The 21,907-nt window shown below is 39.2% G+C and overlaps 1 protein-coding gene across 1 annotated transcript in view; it reads left to right on the forward strand.

Annotated features, from left to right (window-relative positions):
* The window catches only part of podxl2 (podocalyxin like 2), a 69,243-nt gene extending 60,099 nt beyond the window's left edge, over nucleotides 1-9,144 (forward strand). The window contains exons 5-8 of the mRNA XM_008105296.3: nucleotides 4,099-4,255; nucleotides 5,012-5,073; nucleotides 6,036-6,215; nucleotides 6,361-9,144. Of these exons, the coding sequence (XP_008103503.2) occupies nucleotides 4,099-4,255; nucleotides 5,012-5,073; nucleotides 6,036-6,215; nucleotides 6,361-6,570 (609 nt within the window). The 3' untranslated portion in view covers nucleotides 6,571-9,144. The remainder of the gene's footprint in view (nucleotides 1-4,098; nucleotides 4,256-5,011; nucleotides 5,074-6,035; nucleotides 6,216-6,360) is intronic.
* Nucleotides 9,145-21,907: the final 12,763 nt, after the last annotated feature.

Below are 21,907 nucleotides of genomic sequence, written 5' to 3' on the forward strand. Positions count from 1 at the left end.
ACTGAACATATTTTATGATGATTATATATTTTAATTTTGTTGTGCCTCACCTCAAGCTGCAAAAAGAGGTGGGTAATAAATACAAAGGTATTATTATTATGGCATGGGCAAACTTGGGCCCTCCAAGTGTTTTGGACTTCAACTCCCACAATTCCTAACAGCCTCAGTGTCACGATGCCCGAGCTCTGCTGGTACGCAGGCAGAAGTGAACCAAAACAAACACCTTACTTGTGTTATAAACTGTTTAATTAAAGCAACACTTACTGTCTGGCTGTTTTCAAAGTCCCAATATAAAACAAGATAGCACTCAGCCACAGAATCAAAACTAAACTGATAGCAAACGCTGATGCAGGTACAAGAAGACACCATAGTCAAAAAAGGCCCAGTCCAATAGTCAAACACCAAGAGTTTAATGAATAAACTCTTTAAGGATCAAGAGTCTATACGGTAGTCAATGGCCAGTCCAGAGATTCCAAGAGTTCAGGAGACAGATCAGGATACTGAAAATCCACAAACCTTGGGCGGGGGGGGGGGGGGGGGGGACCAGCAACATCCACAACCAAAGTAAGACAAATACTTTTGTCCCAAAGATCATTCTCCAAGCTAGCGCCTTATATCCAGTACAACCCAGCTACAACCTATCTCTTGCATGCCTCCATCCTTGTTTGCTTTCACCTGAGACTATTAGGAATTATGGGAGTTGAAGTCCAAAACGCCTGGAGGGCCCAAGTTTGCCCATGCTTGTGCTAAGCTATAGACATTTTGAAGGGGTTTGGCTTCATGCGGTTGGTCATATAGAACGGCATGATTCATTAGGATGAGGCAAAATGGAAGGCGGCAGGAAAAGCGATTGAAGCGAGGAAGTCACGACCCTGAGTTTGCAAACTCGTAATAGGGCTGTTAATAACTGGATGTCTTGCAGGTCTCTCGTTCATTGGGTTGTCATATCTTGAAGCCCACTCGATGGCAATTAAGAAGAAGTCCTAATGCATTGCAGTGGAATGGTGGACCTAACCGGCCCAGGGACCATGCCCTGACGTGGCCTTAAGTGTTAATCATCATGCTTTCTGCCGGGTTGCTCTTCTTGCAACTGCCTTAACCTTTGCCTGGAGAAGACAGGTGTGGAGAGGCCTTTGTGACTCAGGACGGGCTCCTCCTCGCCTCTCCTCATTAGGCCGCTGCCTGCCTTGAGTGCTTGGCGTTGCCATAACAACCGGCAGTGCGAACACAGAGTAATCATCTGGGTGGCCTTTAGGTTGGCACGGCAACCGAACAAGGAGAGAAAGGGAAAAGTAGGGGGAAGCTAGCCAAAGGGTGTCACTGAATGGGGCCGCCTCTCTTTCACCTGCAAGTTTGAACCTCTGAGGCTCTTCTTGACCCTTTGAAAAAGCCATTTGTTATTATGTGTGCCTTTTCCTTCCTGAGTGGGGATGTAAGCAGGACCCAGGTAACTTCTAGCTAAATGCAGATTCACGTTGGGTGCATCTACACCAAGCATGGGCTAACTTCGGCCCTCCGGGTGTTTTGGACTTCAACTCTTACAATTCCTAACAACCGGTAGGCTGTAGGGAATTGTGGAAGTTGAAGTCCAAAACACCTGGAGAGCCAAAATTAGCCCATACCTGACCTACACTGTAGAATTAAGCCAGTTTTATACCACTTTGACTGCCGTGTCACTCTATTCTGAAAACATGGGATTTGTACTCTGCACAAGAACAATTTGAACAACAGCTACCATGATACCATAATATTGGCCACGGCAGTTAAAGTGGTATCGAATTGCATTAATTCTACAGTGAAGATGAACTTTCTAACACTTTATCCCTCCTGACTGTTCTCTGGATGGGCAAAAAGTACCAAAGGCTGAGATCCAGGCCGGGCTGTGGTGCAGGCTGGTTAGCAGCCAGCTGCAACAAATCACTCTGACCAAGAGGTCATGAGTTCGAGGCCAGCCCGTGCCTGCATCTTGTCTCTGTCTCTGTTCTATGTTATGGCATTGAATGTTTGCCTTTATGTGTGCAATGTGATCCGCCCTGAGTCCCCTTCGGGGTGAGAAGGGTGGAATATAAATACTGCAAATAAATAAATAAATAAATAAATAAATAAATAAATAATCCATGCACCATAGATACGTTTCTGTAGCCAAGGGAGCATCAGTACTGTTGAATTAATACTGCTTGGCATACCTTGAATTGCCAAAGTCCAATGTTACAGAATCCTGATAATTGTAGTTTGGTGAAGCACTGGCACTCTTGAGCAGAATAGACTTGTAAAACTACAGCTCCCATGATTTCCCAGCACTGAGTAATGGGAGTTAAAGTAGCGTCAACTTGCATTCATTCTACAATGTAGATGTACTTTAAGTCTCCCAATGCTATCACCAAAAGTTAACCTTGTGAGCAGCTCAACTCCCAAAATATGATCATTTTTTTGTGGTGATGGTAGAAACCAGTGGAAATACATTCAATTATGTTGCATGGCAAGGCTATGGATCTCCAGTGGCCTTTGGGAGGTCCCTGTAGATGACATCCTTGTAGTGCATCCAGCTGCAAGAAAATACCTGGACTCTTTCCTGCTGATCACCACACACACACACAAACAAGTACAGTAGAGTCTCACTTATCCAACATAAACGGGCCGGCAGAATGTTGGATAAGCAAACATATTGGATAATGAGGGATTAAGGAAAAGCCTAGTAAACATCAAATTAGGTTATGATTTTACAAATTAAGCACCAAAACATCATGTTATACAACAAATTTGACAGAAAAAGTAGTTCAATACTCAGTAATGCTATGTAGCAATTGCTGTATTTACGAATTTAGCACCAAAATATCACGATATATTGAAAACTGACTACAAAAATGTGTTGGATAATCCAGAACATTGGATAAGTGAGACTCTACTGTATATGACTGTGTTGAGTAAGGGACTGCTTACAAGACTGCTTTTGCAGGGAGGAAGGGATTTGGTCATTGTGTGGTCAGAACAAAATCCAGACATTTATAGTGATCCAAAAAAAGTTTGAATGGCAAAAGCATCAAGTCTGACCTATGCCATTATAGTACACTTTTTTTTATCGTGTCAGAAGCAACTTGCTTCCGGTGTGAGAGAATTAGCCATCTACAGAAACGTTGTGCAGGAGATGCCCGAATGGGTTAGCTGGGAGGCTTCTCTCATGTCCCCGCAAGCTAGAGCTGACAGATGGGAGTCACCCCATGTCGTGGATTTGACCCGGCAGCCTTCACGTCAGCAACCCAGCCCTCCGGTCAGCAGTTCAGCCAGAATAAGGGTTTAACCCATTGAGCCACCATGGCTTCCTAATATAATACACTAAAAGGGTGCCAGGTGATATCTTCACATGGTGAGATTCCCTGATCCCATACTAGAACATAAAAACTGAGGTGTCAGGATACATCAGGTGGCATGGTGGTGGTGATGGTGGTGGGGGCAGTGTAAAAGCGTTGTTTTTGGGTGATTCTAAGTACTACTTTGTTTAGAAGCCTTGTACTATACTAGCAGATTATATGAAAATACAGTAAATAAAGGCAAAGTTATTAGTCTCCGGGCCCATCTATGCAGTCAAATCAGCATTACATGTTCAATGTGAACTCATATAATACAGTTATAGGGCAGTGTAGAGGGACTAGTGCCACTGAATGAATGAAAATGAGATCAATCAAGATTTACATGAGTTCCATGGGTTCAGCAGGTCTATTCTAAATAGGAATAACTTGAGCCTTTGTGAAATTAGGACTGTGAAATTGATATCATCTGTTGTAGTAGATGAACCTGAAGTTTGAAAATGGCAGCAACTGGGATGGAGACACTCCCTGTAGAGGAAGTACTAATGGACTGTAAGAAAAAAGGTTTTGAACAGCAGATTTTCAGGGACAAGATGGGAATTGAGATATTAATTTCCAAAGTGCCATGGGTGCTCACTCTTGCCCTCCAGAAGATTTGCCTCTTTGGACATCTCTTCCTCATAGCCTACATCAACTAACCTTTTTCTACAAATGTGCATTTCAGTTAAGAGTTGTATATTCATTGTATCCATTGGCCTCTATTTTAGAGAGTGATAAATGTCTTTTTTTCCAGGAGGAGTTCCGCGTGGAGAGGGGCCTCCAGTTGTTGGCTCTGGTAGAAGACGCTTTCTCAACGTATGAAAATGGACTGCAGGGCCAATGGTTGATCTCCCTCAGCAAACCCAATGAGAATGACAAACACCTGCTCATGACCTTGGCTGGAGAACACGGTAAGTTTTTGTGGAAATGCAAAGTTTGTACTTCTTTCAACTTTATACTTTGGTTTCAGGCCTAGATAGGGAAATGACAAAACAAAAATTTGGCTTCAAACCCAATGGGAAATGTTTACTTCCTCACCAGTTACTGATTGGTTTACCAGTTTTTCTTAGTGGAAAAAACCAAGCAGGAACAATGATTTGGTTTGTTCCTGCTTGGTCTTTTCTGCTAGGAAAAGCAGGTAAACCAATCAGTAACTGGTGAGGAAGCAAACATTTCCCATTGGGTTTGAAGCCAAATTTTTGTTTTGTCATTTCCCTATCTAGGCCTGAAGTCAAAGTATAAAGTTTGTTTTCCACTCTTAATTTGTTAGGGGAACTACTAAGCCAGCACATGTTCAGAAGTAAGTGGAGGGTCATTGCATTTCAATTAGCATTTGGTTTGTGAAGCGTAAAATGCAGTTCTCAGCAATTTGAGTTCTAGTTACATTTGAACATAGCTCATATTTGACATGAAGGAGAACTAGTTTGGGGCAGAAAATCTTGTACATTTCCTAATTCCTTGCTCTTCTGGTGTCCTTCACAGATGTAATTTTCTGCTTTTTGGATTCTAAAGCAGACCTGATGTTCCATAATGAAAGGAGTGTGTTGCACCACTATGTTATACAGTGAATATGGTTTTAATCCTGACAAAGTATTTCACCACGTATGAACATAAAATTTCTAAAAAGCATTCGGGTCTAATTGTTCTATTTCTTTTCAATTTCCTAGGGGTTGTTCCAACGAATGATGTCCTTCTGGCATTGGGTGACATGCGGAGGAGTTTAGCTGAAGTAAGATCTTGTTCAATCACGTAGGGGGAAGTGCAATTAAAATTCACCACCTTGACTATTAACCCAAGACTGGGCTCTGAGCCCAGAACAGGCAAACTGATGGCACAGCAATTTCACAGTAGAAATGCCTTCTTCCCTGTCTGATAACTGATGCATCATCAAATGTCAATTTTCATTAGTTGTGACTGTTTTCCTCACTTGGTTAGCTTTTAAAAATGTATTATTATAATCTCTTAAGATACTTCATGCCCTTCCTGAAGAACCCAGAAAACCAAATAAATTACTTTCTTTCCTGGACACACCAACATCAGTTGCAGACTTTTGCAGATACTGCTTGTGGGGGACCTTTTTAAAATTCATAGCACACATTAAGCTCTCATCTTTGCTTCAATATTTGCAATGATGATGTTTGCATCAACTGAAATTTCCCCATTTCAGGGTGTCCTTGCTGTCAGGGTATCATTAACAAAAATGCAGTCCCCCAAAGAACAGTTTTTGAAGAAAATACTGAAGGATGGATGTTTTGGGGCATCGAATTGTGGCATGTGTAAGCTGCTTTGAGTCCCCTCTGGGGTGAGAAAGGCGGGGTATAAATGGGGCAAATAAATAAATAAATAAATGGCCTATGCCTGATTGTTAGTTCTAATTACAATAGACCTCTTTAATCAAAGAAACACACTTAATACAAAATTAAATTCTCATTAACTGAGGAGGTCTATTACAGGTGGATTTAGGCTTCTGTGGCAATACAGCCGAAATAATACTATCTACCTACCTAAAGAATAGATCAGTGACATTTCAGATATTGCATGCTGTTTTCCTGCAGATGTTCAGCCTGCTTTTAAAAAATGCATGCATATGAATTATTTGTGTGTGTGAGTGTATGATTCTCAGGTAGCAACCTCTTGTTTGTTTTTCAAATATATAGATTGCATTGAGTTTCTGTAATTATTTATTTTTAGATTGGAATCCAGAACTATACCACTACGTCTGGTTGCCAGTCGCGTCCCAGTCAGACCCACAGTGATTATGGGAAACTCTTTGTGGTGCTGGTAATCATTGGCTCAATCTGTGTCATCATCATTATCATGGGATTGATTTACAACTGCTGGCAAAGGCGCCTACCCAAGATGAAAAATATGGTGAGCCCATTGGTAGCATATGGCTTGAATATATATTCTTTCTGGCATTGATAATGGCTGGTGGGATGTTTACCAGGTTATCGTTCTTGTATATCAGATTTTTAAATACAAAATGCTTTCTGTCCCTCTTATACTTCTTTTCCAGTCCCATGGTGAGGAGCTGCGCTTTGTTGAGAATGGCTGCCATGACAATCCCACCTTGGATGTAGCCAGTGACAGCCAATCAGAAATGCAAGAAAAGAAACCAAGTGTGAATGGCGGGGGAGCTGTGAATGGACCCGAAAGTTGGGATGTTCTCATTGATAAGCGGCCAGGTGAAGAAGGAGATGCGTTTGAGGAAGATACACACCTTTAAATGCAGGCCCCATGTATCTGACTGCACTCTTACTTGACAATAGGGCCATATGGAGAGGGTGGCTCCTCAGGAACTTATTTTTCAGGTTTTGAGTGGATCTGCCCATCTTTACGGTCCCAAGACAGCATCATAGTCCTGGAGCCAGACAGCCACCCTGATCAGAAGGGGGAGTTTGGGGGGTGGGGCGTGTTTTTTGTGTTGTCAGTAGCGCCAATGCTTTAATCACTTTTTAAATGCACTTGCTCTAGTTCTTTGGTAGAAGCGGAGGATGGCCAAGTTTGGACAATACATGGTACCTTGACTTAGCATTGCCCCAGAGTTTACAGAAGGATTCATCAAGGAAGAAGCAAACAACTTTCACACAGAACAGCTGGAATCACAGACTGTCTCTTTATACGCAGTAGGAAAAGCAATGAAGGAACCTGCACATTTTTTTATCTTGGATTAGTGGTTCATCACAACACTCTTGTCATTTGCCACTCCTATTGTCCAGCACGAGTGGTCACTGGACTTCCTTTTTAAGCTGCCAAGTAGTGCATAGACGCAAGTGGCTGGGCTAATGCATCTTTTTGTAGATTGATAAGGTTTTGTTTAACTTCTCTGAGAAGTTGTATTGGCAGCAAATGTATTCTGCGCAGGGATCAAATGTTCTGTAATGCCCTAACTCTAGATTCTAACATAATAGATTGCATTTACCACCCCATTACTGTGCTATGATCTTTGCAACAGAAGCTCCTTTTGTGATTCCAAAACTCTTTGTGGAAAGGACAGAAGTTGACGTGGCCTTGAACTAATCCAACTTGGTTGATCTGAATTCTGAAAACAATTTTCCTACTATATAATGAATCCTGCTGTTGTGCAAGAAGATTTCTGGGTTGACAATTGGAGAACTCAGGATAGTCAACAGCAAGAAAATAACCCAAATTTTCGGCCTGGGAGGTCTCTGTCACTTCATTTAATGTACTTAACTATAACACCTAGGGTGATTACTGTCTCTCATGTTGTTTGAATTGTCTTAAATTATGCAGATGGAAAATATCAAGCCCTGTTCTGTACTTGTGTAGTAGATTTTAATTTACCCTCCTTCCTGTATAATAAGAGCAGTTCACTTTAAACAAATGAGGTTGGTGAATTCATGCCCTTGAGATCAGGATTAGACCCAAGCATTCCCATATGAATGTGTGTCTGGCATGCCTTGGGCAAGGGAGAACGCCCCAGGCTTCTTTGGAGGCTCTTCTTGAGAAGCACTTACATAGACAGAATATTACTTGGCCTTCCATAGTCAGTGCTGATCTAAAATAGTACTTTTGCTTCATTTCCCCACAGCGTTTTCTTGTGACACACATTCTGTTTCACTTTGAAACAAATAACACTTGCTTTATGACTGCATACCTAGTGAAGAGCAAGTTTCCATATATATGGCCCTTAAAATAATCTTTCTATTACACACACATAATTTATGTATTAATAAGGACTGAGAATGAACTTGTAATTGAAATATGTTGGAATATCATGTCTGAGCACTTGCATCTGATCTCCATAAGACATAAAGCAATCTTGTGAGTAGTTCAATTTTGTATGTAAATATATAAACAAAATTAAATGCTGCACAATTATCACCTCTAGACAGTATTGTGCAGAATTTTTTAAATGTGAGAATATATAAGATAAAAATAAAAAAGGCCTAACTAAATTCCAGTTAGAGGGAGCAAACACACTTTACATTTCAGAACGGCAGTTTCCTTTCCATTGGTGAGATATGTGCTGCTTTATGCAACCTCTAACTGACATCGTTTTTAAGATCCTCCACAATTTCTCATTCATTTCCTTTATTCTAGCCTTCCTTTTCCTGCCAATATAGATTCTTTCATTTTGTCTTGTCAGCAACTGGGAATTTTGGATAGCAGTTTGTCACAGTATCTTTGCAGTAATTTTCATATATCTACATTGTGCATTCACATATCTATCTATAAATATACACATATGTGAATGCATACACGTATATGAGAGAACCCCATTCTCCTTCTGTCATTCAGTCTTATCTTTTCAAATAAGTTTTACTAGTCTTTGTTCTTTAACCAACTGATTATATAAAATGTCTGCTTATGTATTACTATGAAGCCAACTGACTTTCACTTTTGAGATAGAATATGGATGATAAAAAAGGCACAGTTCTACCTTCACCATGAAAGTGGAATATGCCTCATACATGGAGTCACAATCAGCAATCTTTTACAATATAAACTATATTGACTTGCATTTCAATTCTGTAGACAAGTGATCCACAGGAATAGCATGTATGATGCACTAGGCTGGTAGTGAATGTAAAGGAGGCTAAGGTGGGCCTGGATAAATACAATCCGTTTCCAAGATATGATGCACCAGGCTTTTCTTTTGTACCACGTCTCTTCTTTCATGCTGCTCTGCCTTGCATAGCCTCTGGCTTTCCCTCACTTATTTCTAGTTGACAGGAACTTGTGTGGAGATGCCATATAATTTTGTGGACCGAATGTAATGAAATTGTGATCAAGTTCTCAAGATAGAAGCAATGGAAATAATAAACTATCATTTGTATTCTGGACTAATAACATGTAATTGCAATGAAGAGGATATCTCCCTGATATGAGGTGAGGGGGCATCTTTCTACTCATTTTCTAAGCTACCCACATCTGCAGCCTCCAGAACTTCCAATTCTATCTTCTGAATTTTGTACTTTTGACACCTCCTTCAGTTTTGACTCATACAGTTTTGTCATAATACATACAAAGCATGTCTTGTTCTTTTCTTACTACTCTAACCATATAGCTTACAGACTTGCCCAGTCTGCCTTTAGGATTAGTCTAGGGATTCTTTCCCATGTGTGTGGGAGGAGGATCATATTACTGTGTCATTTAGTCCTGTAGAGTTACAAAGCACATACATTCTGTTTGTCATTCCTTATCACATGTTGTTCTTTCTTGCCCTTTCTCCTGAAATAATCCCTTTTCAGATTTATAACACCATTTGAGTGCAGCTCCATATCTCCTTCCATTTAAAAAAAATAAAACCTGGGGGGGGGGGGGAACCCTGGAGATATTGGCTTTCCCCCTCTCCCATGCTGCTGCTCTATAATAAAACAGAGGCACTGATTTAAAGAGTCAGCACTCTGGGAATACTGGCTTCTCAGTACTCTCCATTGCAGAAGTCGGAGAAGCTAGCAGTACAGATAGAAAAAACAAAGATATTTTGAATGATTAAATTAATTGGAAAAAATTATCATGCCAGGCTTATGAAGCAGGATTTTGGGAGAGAAATGTCAATGCTTGGTAAGGGACTACCCACAGAAATGCCCCTTACTCTATGTCACTGAAGCAATTCAACCCTGGGCAAATTTGACAGCTCCAATCTGTGTTTTGAGGTGTTTTCTTCACTTATATCCTGGTTCCTGAGCCCAGAAGATCTGACCATCTTCTCCCCTCTTCCTTGTTTTGGACTGTTTCCCTAATGAAGCATTACGGAGCTGACCAGAAGTTTTCCTGCGTCATGGGAAGGGCTCCATCATAAATCATGCCCTCAATGGATTCTAAGTGTTTGGAACATCGTTTCTCAACCTTGAAGGGGGTCGCAAGGGGGGGTGTCAGAGGAGTCATCAAAGACCATCAGAAAATACATATTTCTGATGGTCTTAGGAAGCTCTTTGGCAGAGAAGGCTGGATGTAGGTGAACAGCAACTCCAAAACTCAAGGTCAATTCTCACCGAACCCTTCCAGTATTTTTTGTTGGTCATGGGAGTTCTGTGTGCCAAGTTCGATTCAATTCCATCGTTGGTGAAGTTCAGAATGCTCTTTTATAGTAGGTGAACTATAAATCCCAGCAACTACAACTTCCAAATGACAAAATCAAATCCCCCCCCCAACCCCACCAGTATTCAAATTTGGGCATATCAGGTATTTGTGCCAAATTTGGTCCAGTGAATGAAAATATATCTTGAGTATCAGATATTTACATTACGATTCATAACAGTAGCAAAATTACAATTCTGAAGTAGCAATGAAAATAATTTTGTGGTTGGGAGTCACCACACCATGAGGAACTGTATTAAGGGGGTTGCAACATTTAGAAAGTTGAGAACCACTGGTTTAGAAAGAGTAGGCAGTGGGGGGAGAAAGTCCTAAGAGTTCATCCTTTCTATGTAAGTTAACTTGAGTTTGGATCCTATATAGAAGACTGACTCACATGAGCTTGCAAGTCTGAAAGAATTCATTTTCTGTAATGTTTAGGAATGATGTTACTTTCACTGCACCCCACTGAAATGTATTCATTTGGAGAAGCAGACATCACATTAGCTTCTTGCACCTTGTTCCCACCTGGCTGTTGAAACTTAGGACTTCTGTTTACAAGATTGCTACCATGTAAACTTCAAATTGCTCCCATAATAGATTTCCATATTGAATAGGGTATCTTCACCATGATAGTTGGTTGGAAACAGTTGAGGTAGTGTGGAGTATATCTCCCAATCTGTATTCAAAGATGCAGCATATAGAAAGTTTGGCAAATGAATACTGCAAGAAGTTTAAAGATGGTCTTCACATGGCCAACATTTGGGTTTGTGCTGGATCTAAATTTTTTAATGAAAATCTATTGTATGAGTCCAAACTTTCTATTAACAAAACATAAATAATATATTACATGAAGATATAGCTACCATGAAATGCCTGATCTAAGGCACGTCCTTAAATAAAATAATGTGTTCATCACAAATAACTGCTTTCAGTGCATAGGAATGGCACAGGAGAGGGGATTCTATAAAGTAATGTAGAGCTTATGGATGATATGCTCATATAATTGGGAAGCAATCCTATTCATTTTCAGCTGAGAATTAATTTTCCATTTTTCACTCTGGTGAGCCCCTCAAGCATCAAAAATGATCCAGGCTGCCACCCAGTAGTTTAGTATCATTTATTCTGTGGAAAGCCATTGTTTGTCATTCATAGTCATTCTTCAATGCTGCGATTTCTTTTTTGCTTAAACCCGGTGTATGTGTGTGTTTTTTTAAAGGGGCCCATTGAGGCATGCTTGCCACACATATACAAAAAGTTGCTTAGTCATAAAATCTCACTTTCTTCATTTATTAATACTAAGAAGTAGATGCTATATTCTGTGCATTTTTTCCTTTGGGGATCTGAAGAAAGAAAAGTAGAAGGTTGTAGACAACATTCTTTGAAAGAAAAAATGCCATATTATGATTCCAAGCTTTTCACCAGAATAAGACAAATAAACATGTGATATCATATGATCAGATATGTGCTGATCTTTTAAGAATTAATATTCCACTTTAACAATAATGCTGACATTAATTTCAAAACTCAATTTAAAGCAATATCTTTATTAGGCCAATGCAGTGGTTATTAAAAATGTGTGCAGATTTTGAGAAACGCAGAGTATTTGTTATAAGAACAAATGGAATAGGAGGGAATTGAAATGGTGCTGAAGTCTGCATGGTCAGACTCTTGAGATGAAGGAAAGGGTTACAGAGATGCAATGTTCTTCTGCCAGGAGGTGTGATGGTTTCAGGTTGCCACTTGGGCGGTGTGTGCTTTCAGAAAATGCATTTATTGTATATTGATCTACACTGACCTCTCGTGGTGGAAAAACTATTTCCTCTGATTTCAGTAGCTGTAACTGACATTGTGTTTAGGATGCTAAAGCGACTTGCAGAGAAAAGGAAATGTAACAAAAGGCAGAAGAAGGATTAGAGTGTATGTCTTAGGGGGGAAATATATTGCATAGGGGTTATTATCAGGTAAGTGTACATATATAAAATCTACTTGAGCAAAAAGTAGCCCCTGGCGTATTGAATTCAACTGTAGAGCTGCAGACATTCAATGAGTTGAAAACTATAACCAAGAGAAACTGCCCTTTTATAAAAGGAACAACAGGCCATGCTAAAGTAGATGCCATCTCAACCTGCTTTAGGCTGATTTGGAGTTTTTGTAAAAATAAAAAGTGATCATCTGGACTCATCCATCCATTTTTAGATTTGGGGGATTCCACGGATCTTACAAAATCAGAAACAGCCAGTTGTGTTCCATAGAGCACAGCATAATTTTAGGAAAATATTTGGTAAAACAAAATTTTAAGGCTAGGGGATTGTATTGGTAAGTGTGGTATAAGTCCTGGATCATTCACAGATGTTTGGAAATTGCATGATTTAAGATAACTGTGGTTTTAAAATCTGTATGATAATATACCCTCCAACTGTCCCAATTTTTCAGAGGGATTCACTGCAGTTCTCTGTTCCTTTGCATATGACCTTTATCTGTAAAGTAACAGTTTATGTTGTGAGTTTATTTAAATCACATTAGCAAGAATTTAAAGTAGACCTTTTAAGAAATTATGGGTGCTTAAACTCCCTGACTAGCACTCTGGAGGCTAAAACTCTTCAAGCTCTCCTAAGGCTACAGTCTTTGTGAAGATCAACTTTTGTGTGTATGGGTGCATCTCTAACCCATAAAGTGGTTTGATACCATTTTAACTGCCACAACAAAATGCAATGGCATCTTAGAATTTGTAGTTTGGCGAGCACTCTTTATTATAGTTTGGTGATATTTTAGCACTCTTTGAGAGAGGTTGCTAAAAACCTAAATCTACAACAGCCATAATTCCATAGCATTGAGCCATGCCAGTTAAAACTGATGCATTAACTGTATTAGTAATTAGTAATATGGTATAGATGCACCCGATGTAATTTTTGTTTGTTTGCTTTGGGATGGAGGGTCATTCAGCCCTCTGAAACCACACCTTTAAACTTACCAAACTCACTGTTGTTGGTAAGAATAGATATCATGCTCCATTTGATTTTTCCCCAAGGAGAGAACGGTATCCGTTTAGGAAACTTGGTGTGTTTAATAGTATATCTGATCAACATTCAATCTTGACCATAGTTTGGGAATACAGAGCCTACCGGAGAAGGAGTTCACAGAAACAGAGAAATAAACATAACTTAATGGGTTGCCATCCTGATTTTATTTTGTATTTATTAAAATATGTATTTATATCCTACCTTTTATTTGAAGATCTCAGGACAGATTATAATAAAACCAACCTAGAAATATTTACAAGTGTTATTGGTTTGAAAACAGACAGTTTAAAACTAGCTAAAGCAATCTGGCCCAATAGAACATCATAGGAACTGTGAATATAGGAAATCAAAGTCCTATGATAATGGGATTGGTTGTAAATACAGTATTTTAATAAAACAAACCCTTTGTGCTCTAATTTAGCATCTAGTGCAGCAACCTCTATGTTGATTCCCCGAACACCCAGAAATACACTGTATATAGGTTGCTAAAATGATGTCTTTCAGCAGCGTCTGCCTTGGATATTGATTTCTCAATCTCTAAAGAAAATAAAGCATCCTTCTCCTTTCCCTCCCCTAATAAAACCTTTCTCCCCTGAAGACTTGGGATAGAGGAATCTATTATCTGAGATCTTTTGTTATTTGCTTGTAAAGATAGCACTGCTGTTAAGCTTACAATTCGAACTCCTACATTTTTATATTGCAGTATAAACTGCCAATCTATTGCAGTTTCCAAAGGATGAGCGGTGAGATATTTCTGGATAGAGGATACATAAACTACCACAAAGTTGTTCTGGAAGAGGCATTGCAAGAGACTGGGAAAGAATTTATATTTGAACAATTTGATGGGTGTGATCTCATTATAAAGACTGGGGCTGAGATCCTAAACTAATTTAAGAGGGGAAAAATAAATTAAACCTAATGGGTCTTAATTCCCCCCCTCTTAAACTGGTTTAGGATCTCAGCCCCCGTCTTTATAATGAGATCACACACATCAAATTGTTCAAATATATGTTCAAATTGTTCAAATTCATGGCCGGGATCACAGGGTTGTTGTATGTTTTCTGGGCACACAACCTCTGAGGATGCCTGCCATAGATGTGGGCGAAACGTCAGGAGAGAATACTTCTGGAACATGGCTATACATCCCGGAAAACATACAACAACCCTATTCAAATATACATTCTTTCCCAGTCTCTTGCAATGGTTCTTTCACAGCTGCTTTGTGGTAGTCTATGTATTCTCTATCCTGAAAAATAAGTCTTGGAGCCCCTGGTGGCACGGCAGTTTAACCGCTGAGCTGGTGAACTTGCTGACCAAAAGTTCGGCAGTTCGAAACCAGGAAGTGGGGTGAGCTCCCGCTGTTAGCTCCTGCAGTATGACAATGTTGGCTTTATCTGGAACGTTTCCTTAATATATATAAGGGCAGGATTCTTTTTTCAATGGAAATTTTACATAGGTTCAATCTGTCACTGAACTTGCCAGCATATGTCCCTTATTCACCAGTGGCACTTTTAGAAATAAAGTTTTTGGTCAAAACACAATAAAAGACTCTTGCACCCATTCTCTTCTCTCATTTATACATAAATTCCTATAAATATACCATTTCTAATAGTGCAGATAATATTTCTGTATGTATGTTGCATATCTGAGCAAGACTACATTTGTGAGTTTGAATGTTGACACCTGCTAGGAAACCCATTGGAAACTAAACTGAAATTAAGCAAAAAGTCAGGATCTGGCATTTATTGTTCAGTTAATTTATATTCTTATCTGCCTTCAAGTCATTTCTAAATTATAGTGAACGTATCACAGAGGTGTCTAGGCAAGACGTGTTCAGATTCATGACTATATCAACACAGTTAGGGTGCTTCACCACTATAAAAAAAGAGCTGAAATACTATGCGTAGACACTCCAAAATAAAATTATTAAAACACTCAACAAACAGAACACTTTCAGCTTATTTGGAACTAAAGAATTGAACTGGTCAAGTTACTGTCATATGAACGGGGAAAAAAATATCCTGGGATTTGTTACATGGAATCCAAGGAGAACATTAAAACAGACAGAAACTTTTAAATTTTTCAAGCAAGAATCCAAAAATTCTTTGGCTAGAAAGCTCAGCCTTTTAGCATTGAGCGTGACAAACCATGGTCATGAGGATGGAATGCTCAGTGGGGTTTTTAATTGACATACCACCTTTCTCCCAGTATCAAAATAATGGTAGCATAGGGTTCTTGGGAACTATAATCCCTATGTCATAAACAACAGCACCTATGGTAACAGAGCTAGCATGGTGTAGTGCCTTGAACACTGGACTATGACTCTGGAGACCAGGATTTGAATCTCCGCTCAGCCATGGAAACCCACTGGCTTACCTTGGGCAAGTCACTTGCTCTCAGCCTCAGAAGAAGGCAAAGGCAAGCCCCTTCCGAACAAATCTTGCAGAGAAAATCCTGTTTGTCTTACTACATAACAATTACTTGCAAATGGCAAACCATTGGTACTAACTTTATGCTGGTTAAACATGTTCAATTGTTTGATCAATTTCTGCATTTTAAAATGGCATTGGGTAAGTCCAATAGTTAGTCTCAACTAGGTTATGAATAACCCAGAAAGATTAGAAAATGGAAGATACCAATTCTGGGGCAGGGAGAAAACAAAGTTCATTTCTTGTATAGAAACTAAGAAACAGTTTTAATCTCTTATTGGGAAGCAGGAAAACATTTCACATTCAGGGATCCTGGAACTATTTTTTTAAAAATAGGGAGACTCGAGACTGGTAGATGAGTCATTATGAATTGTGCTTACTTTCATGAATGTTTTCAGAAAACACTAAAGGCACAGAATACAGTGGAGAAGGCTACCACCAACTAAAACAGTGAATATGACTACTATGAAGACAAAGCAGTAAATGGGATGGAATAACATTGTTCAAAGCATAAAATCAATGGATCAAGGAAAGGGGGAAATATTCATGATCCTGTTAAGCAAATTCAGGGGTGGCTATAAAAGACATTTCTGATTGGTATCCCCTCAGATGATGCAACTATGGGGTTCAGCTACACCAGTGGTTCCCAACCCATGGGCCACGGCCCACTGGTGGGCTGCGAGACCTAAAATAAGGTCTGCGAGATATTCGGGGAAAATTGCAACTGCGCATGTGCCGGGGGTACGTGCCGCCATTGGAGAAGTCCTAAAGAGAGAAACTAAAGCTGATGTGGTCTATTCAATGCAATTTTCTGAATCAATACTCCAAATAACCAAATCGAATCTAAAGTTGACCAAAAACTGATTCATATCCCTTTTGGTACTAATGTTAGAGAGTGGTCCCTGGTCAAAAAAAAGCTTGGGAACCACTGAGCTACACCGATCACTTAGGCTGGTTCTGAACCAGTTTGGCAGAGATCAGAGTCACTGTCCAGATGATTAGATTGCTATTTCTGAAACAAGTTCAAGGCCAGGATGATTAAATTAACCACAGAAGGTGGCCTTAAACCAGTTCTAGAATCTGCAGTATCCACTTGGGTAAGCTTTATTAGACATGGTAACTTTTAAAACTTGTTTTATAATTGTATTTAATCTGTCCCTATTTTAATCATGCTATGAGTCACCTAGGATCCCAATCTTGGAGAAAGGTGAAATGAAGCTCCACCAAACAGGAACAACTCAGCCTTTAACTTGTTAAAAAAGATGCAGCTCTGTGATCCCCACTGTTAAATTTCTCTCCCTGAAATGACTTTTAGTTTTCTGAGTGTTGAAAAGTTGTGTATTTTACACCTTTTGGTTGGCCTAGTAAAGGTATCATCACAATGTGTTTTGTGGAGTTGGCAATAATTAGATGTGAGATTTAAATGTCCCCCAACCACACATATACACAGAGTTGGAGGGGTGAGGTTGTGTTTTCACCCCAGTTCACAAATACGTAGTGCAGGTATACTTTGATGGTAATTTAAAATATATCTTTAGTTTAAAATTGTCTCTCTTCTGATTTGCTATTTTAAGAATATTTAAAAAATAACCTGTAAGAAAAACAAACAATAGCTTAAGAGAAAAATACAACAATAATGTGAAATGTTAGATTTCATACTTTGAAAGGGACTGGGAAAAACTTGGCAAGTTCAAAACCGCCTTTTCTTATAAAAAGCAATTTTCTTCCAGAAAACATTCTGAAGGTCCTTTCCCATACAAATTACTTGATGCCTATCAGTTCTGAATGCTGCAGCTCCAAGGAACAAGGCTGTGGGGTGTGTGTGTGTGTGTCTGTAACACTTCTTTTCCCTTATCTTTTTAGATCAGATTGACAAAGCTCTATTTTGAAAAATAGTAAATAAGGAGAAATATAAAATGTATTGTCAAAATGTTTATTATCTTACACCCATATTACTAAAACACTTGTTATATGAAAATGCAGCTGGATGTCTTCAACTAGTATTTAAAATGATACCAGATAAGTATGGTTGAGCCAAAATAAAATACTCTTGTGGTTTACATGAGGCTATCACATGCTTTACAGTTGCAAGTATAAGAAAGATAACAACCACACGATTGTTTATGTTTTAACACACTATTGGGTTTACCATACAGAAAGTAAAATGAGAGCTTCCTTGGAGCCAGAGAACTCATTTGGCTTAACAAACCGTTCTCAATAGATCAGTTTTTAAATCCCCACTCATTCATGGAAACCCTCAGATGACCTTGCCTTTCTCAGCCTCAGAGGAAAGCAAAGGCCACATCTATACTGCATATAAAATCCAGATTATCTGCTTTGAACTGGGTTATATGAGTCTATACTGCCAATTAATTCAGTTCAAAGAAGATAATCTAGATTGTATATGGCAATGTAATTGGAGCCAAAAGCAACCCCATTCTGGATAAATCTAATTGGGACACGGCTAGCACTGTGGGTTAAAACCAGCAGCTACAGAAGATTTTGCCAACTGGAAAAAAAAAGAGGTAAACCTTGCCTCTGTCTATTTTACTGTCTGTCTTTGTCAATTGTATAACAGCATTGAATGTTTGCCATATATGTACTTGTAAGTGCCCTCAGGGAGACAATGTATAATATAAATAAAGATGATGATGATGATGAGGTTGTTTTAGGATTGCTATAAATCTAAAACACTTCGAAAACCTACAACTACCACCACCATCTGGAATCTTTCCTTAGCACTTCTGTGTAAACATGTGACCAAAGGTTTCATTTATTTCCTGGTGAAGCTTTTAATTGTATAAAGGTCCTCCTTTATTCACATCAATTTATAGGGGGTCCAGACACCATAATGCTTAATTTTCTATCCTCCTCAGTTACTTGCTCCACTTGATCTTTTTTTCTTAAAACAGTAGACTTTCAGTTAACTGGCATCCATGGGGACTGGTATATACTGGACAAATGTAGTTTCTGGTTGCTTGAGAGTGACAATTTAAAATAGGCATAACTAATACTATACTATACTATACCATAAACTCTGTATTGACCTGATATTAATATTGAAATACAGTAAATCAAAGCAGATCAAGACAAACACAACTTAATGTAATCCAGTTTTACTGTATTATACATATATTTTAATTTTTATTTAAAGTATTATTTATTTTATTTTTTCCTGGTTGACTGAAAGTTCCAATTGCTTGCATTCTGGTTAAATTATTAAAGAGAAGAAAACCAAATAATGGCAGAGTGCCTTTTGAATGATACCACTAGGCATCTTCCATTTCAAAGAAGCACAGGTTGCTACAAGCACCAGATATTTTACTTATTTAGCTAGTGTTTTAAACTTGGGGTTACACATTCAATGAAATAAACCAAAGCCACAGGTTTTCTAAATCATTGTATGTTAATAGAATAACTAAAAATAAAGAAAAAGAAGACAAAAAGGAGGGAAGGAAAGAAAAAAGGGAGGGGGGAATACATAGGATATATAAAATACACGTTCATGCTGTTGACATCGTATATAAAAAGCACGTTCCTGTAGCCAGAAGTGTAACATCTGATCACTGAACAATATAGATGAATGTCGATCTTTGAGTATAAATCTTTTAGCAACACTAAAAGCATGCGGGATTCAACCACATTGACTGTATGTTAAAATTCTACTTCACAGGAATAAAATGTAATTGAATATGTGCAGCCACAAATGCCAATATATTTGTAATATTGCATTAACATATAATATAATCTAACCAGTCTGATTGTACTAACCACTGAATGTGCCCACATCACAAGGAAGCATTATCTACATAATATGACCACCCCATATGTTTTTTAAATAAAAAATGTATAAAACAATACTGTAGCACCTTTGAGTGCACATGTACTGTATAATCAATACAGTTTGACACCTCCTGAACTGATATGGCTAATGTTATGGAACCATGGTAGTTGTAGTTTGGTGAGGCACCACTGCCCTTTAGCAGAGAACGCTCAAGACTTTCTAAATCTGCAAAGTCAATGATTCCATAGCATTGAGTCATGGCAGTGAAAGTGAAGTCAAATTGCAAATTGCATTAATTTTATAGTATAGATCAGTGGTTCCCAACCTGTGGTCCATGGACCAGTGGTCCCCAAGAACTAAAATATGGTCCATGGCCTCACAGTTAATACATCGTTGCAAAGAGTGACTTATCTTGTGAAACTCTCTTATAATGCCAAGGCAAGAGGGACAAGCCTCCTGACTGTTGCTTCTCCTCCTCCCCCCTCCACCAGAGCGGAGCCGTTCCATGTGGTGCCTGGAAGAAGGGGCACCTTGGTATCTTCGTTTTTAGATCTGTTCCTGGAGTTATTCGGAGTGCTGACTCAGAAAATTGCATTGGATAGACTACGTCAGCTCTAGATTATTAAATATGGTCTTCTGTGGGCAAGCAGATGGCGACTACTGGATGGCAAAAGTTCTGTATTAGAAACTAGAGCTGATGTGGTCTATCCAGTGCCATTTTCTGAATCAGCACCCAAATAACCAAACCGAGTCTAAAGTTGACCAAAAACTGATTCATAACCCTTTTGGTACTAATGTTGAACAGTGGTCCCTGGTCAAAAAAAGGGTTGGGAACCACTGGTATAGATGCATCCTGAATGAGTGCATGAGAGAATGAGCATGCTGCCAGGTCCAACAACCCCATCAGTTTGATTTCCTACTCTAGACTACAGAAGCCCTACTCTAGACAACAGATCCCAGCATTACACAGGACGTTGCCATGGCAGTTAAAGTGGAATACATATTGCTTCAAGGTTTTGTGTGATATGGATCCAAGCTTGCCTTTGGTTCCACTGACCAGCATTTTCGGGGTGAGAAAGGCAGAATATAAATACTGTAAATAATAAATAAATAAATAATAAGGACCTAGCAGCAGAGGTATATTAACTATATTAAATCTAACCCTTTAATAAATGTATCAAATTGATATTTCGTGTTTAACTTGTATTAGTTGTATACTGTGTCAATTCTTAAATGTGTAAGGTATATCCAATATGTTTTGAAGGCAGCTATCTCCCCATGCCCTTAGTTTGCATATTCCCTTTGGAATGGAGATTGCACCCAGGAGCTCTCCAAATATTTTCCCAAGTCAGATAATATCAAGATCTTTGTGTGTGTGTGTGTGTGTGTGTGTGTGTGTGTGTGTGTGTGTGTATGCAAAACAGATCATCCCCTTTGTTACCAGGATGAGCTCAGGATGTTTGTCCATTTAACTGAGGCTGAAAGCTTGCAATTCTCTTGGAAAGAAAGGTTCAATAAAACAAATTAATTAATTTCCTGCATAGGCAGCCAAGCCCCTGATTATTTGGAATTATCACTCTTTGTGTTGTTGTGAGTTTTCCGAGCTGTGTGGCCATATTCCAGAAGCAGTATCTCCTGACTTTTGCCCGCATCTCTGGTAGGGATCCTTAGAGTTTTGAGATTAGACCTCACAGCTCTGAGGATGCCTGCAATAGATGTGGGTGAAATGTCAGGAGGGAATGCTTCTGAAACATGGCTATACAGCCCAGAAAACTCACAGCAACCCAGTTATTCCAGACATGAAAGTATTTGATATCACTGTCTTTTGAGTCTTGCATCTTTGTCTCACTTGGAACTGTACACTTGAGTTACTCAAAGAATCATTTGCATACCCACGTCATCCCTTCCCGTTTCGTGCCCTCCCGGGGGCATCTCTGCAACAAATTGGACCTTCAAACTCTTCAGTCATCAGTTGTTCTCCATCCCACAGTGGAGATCTTTTCCTTTTGCCTGTGACTTCAGGCGAGCCTCCGGCCAATCTTTGAATGGATCCAAACCAACCCTGCTTTTCAACCAATCAGGGAAGGGAGCAGGAAGTCGAAACAGCTTTCAGAACTAGATAAAATGTCTGGTGTTTTTCAATGAATTTGTAATTGTACCTTTTGAAGCGTATTGTTTGTACTTGGCCAAATTGTAACAAACATCTGTTAAGTTTATCTTCAACCTGAACCGCTTGTTCTCAATCTGGGTGGGCATGGTTTAGTGGAAACTTGTGGGTAGGGG

Source organism: Anolis carolinensis, chromosome 2, assembly GCF_035594765.1.
Source record: "Anolis carolinensis isolate JA03-04 chromosome 2, rAnoCar3.1.pri, whole genome shotgun sequence".
NCBI classification, from domain to species: domain Eukaryota; kingdom Metazoa; phylum Chordata; class Lepidosauria; order Squamata; family Dactyloidae; genus Anolis; species Anolis carolinensis.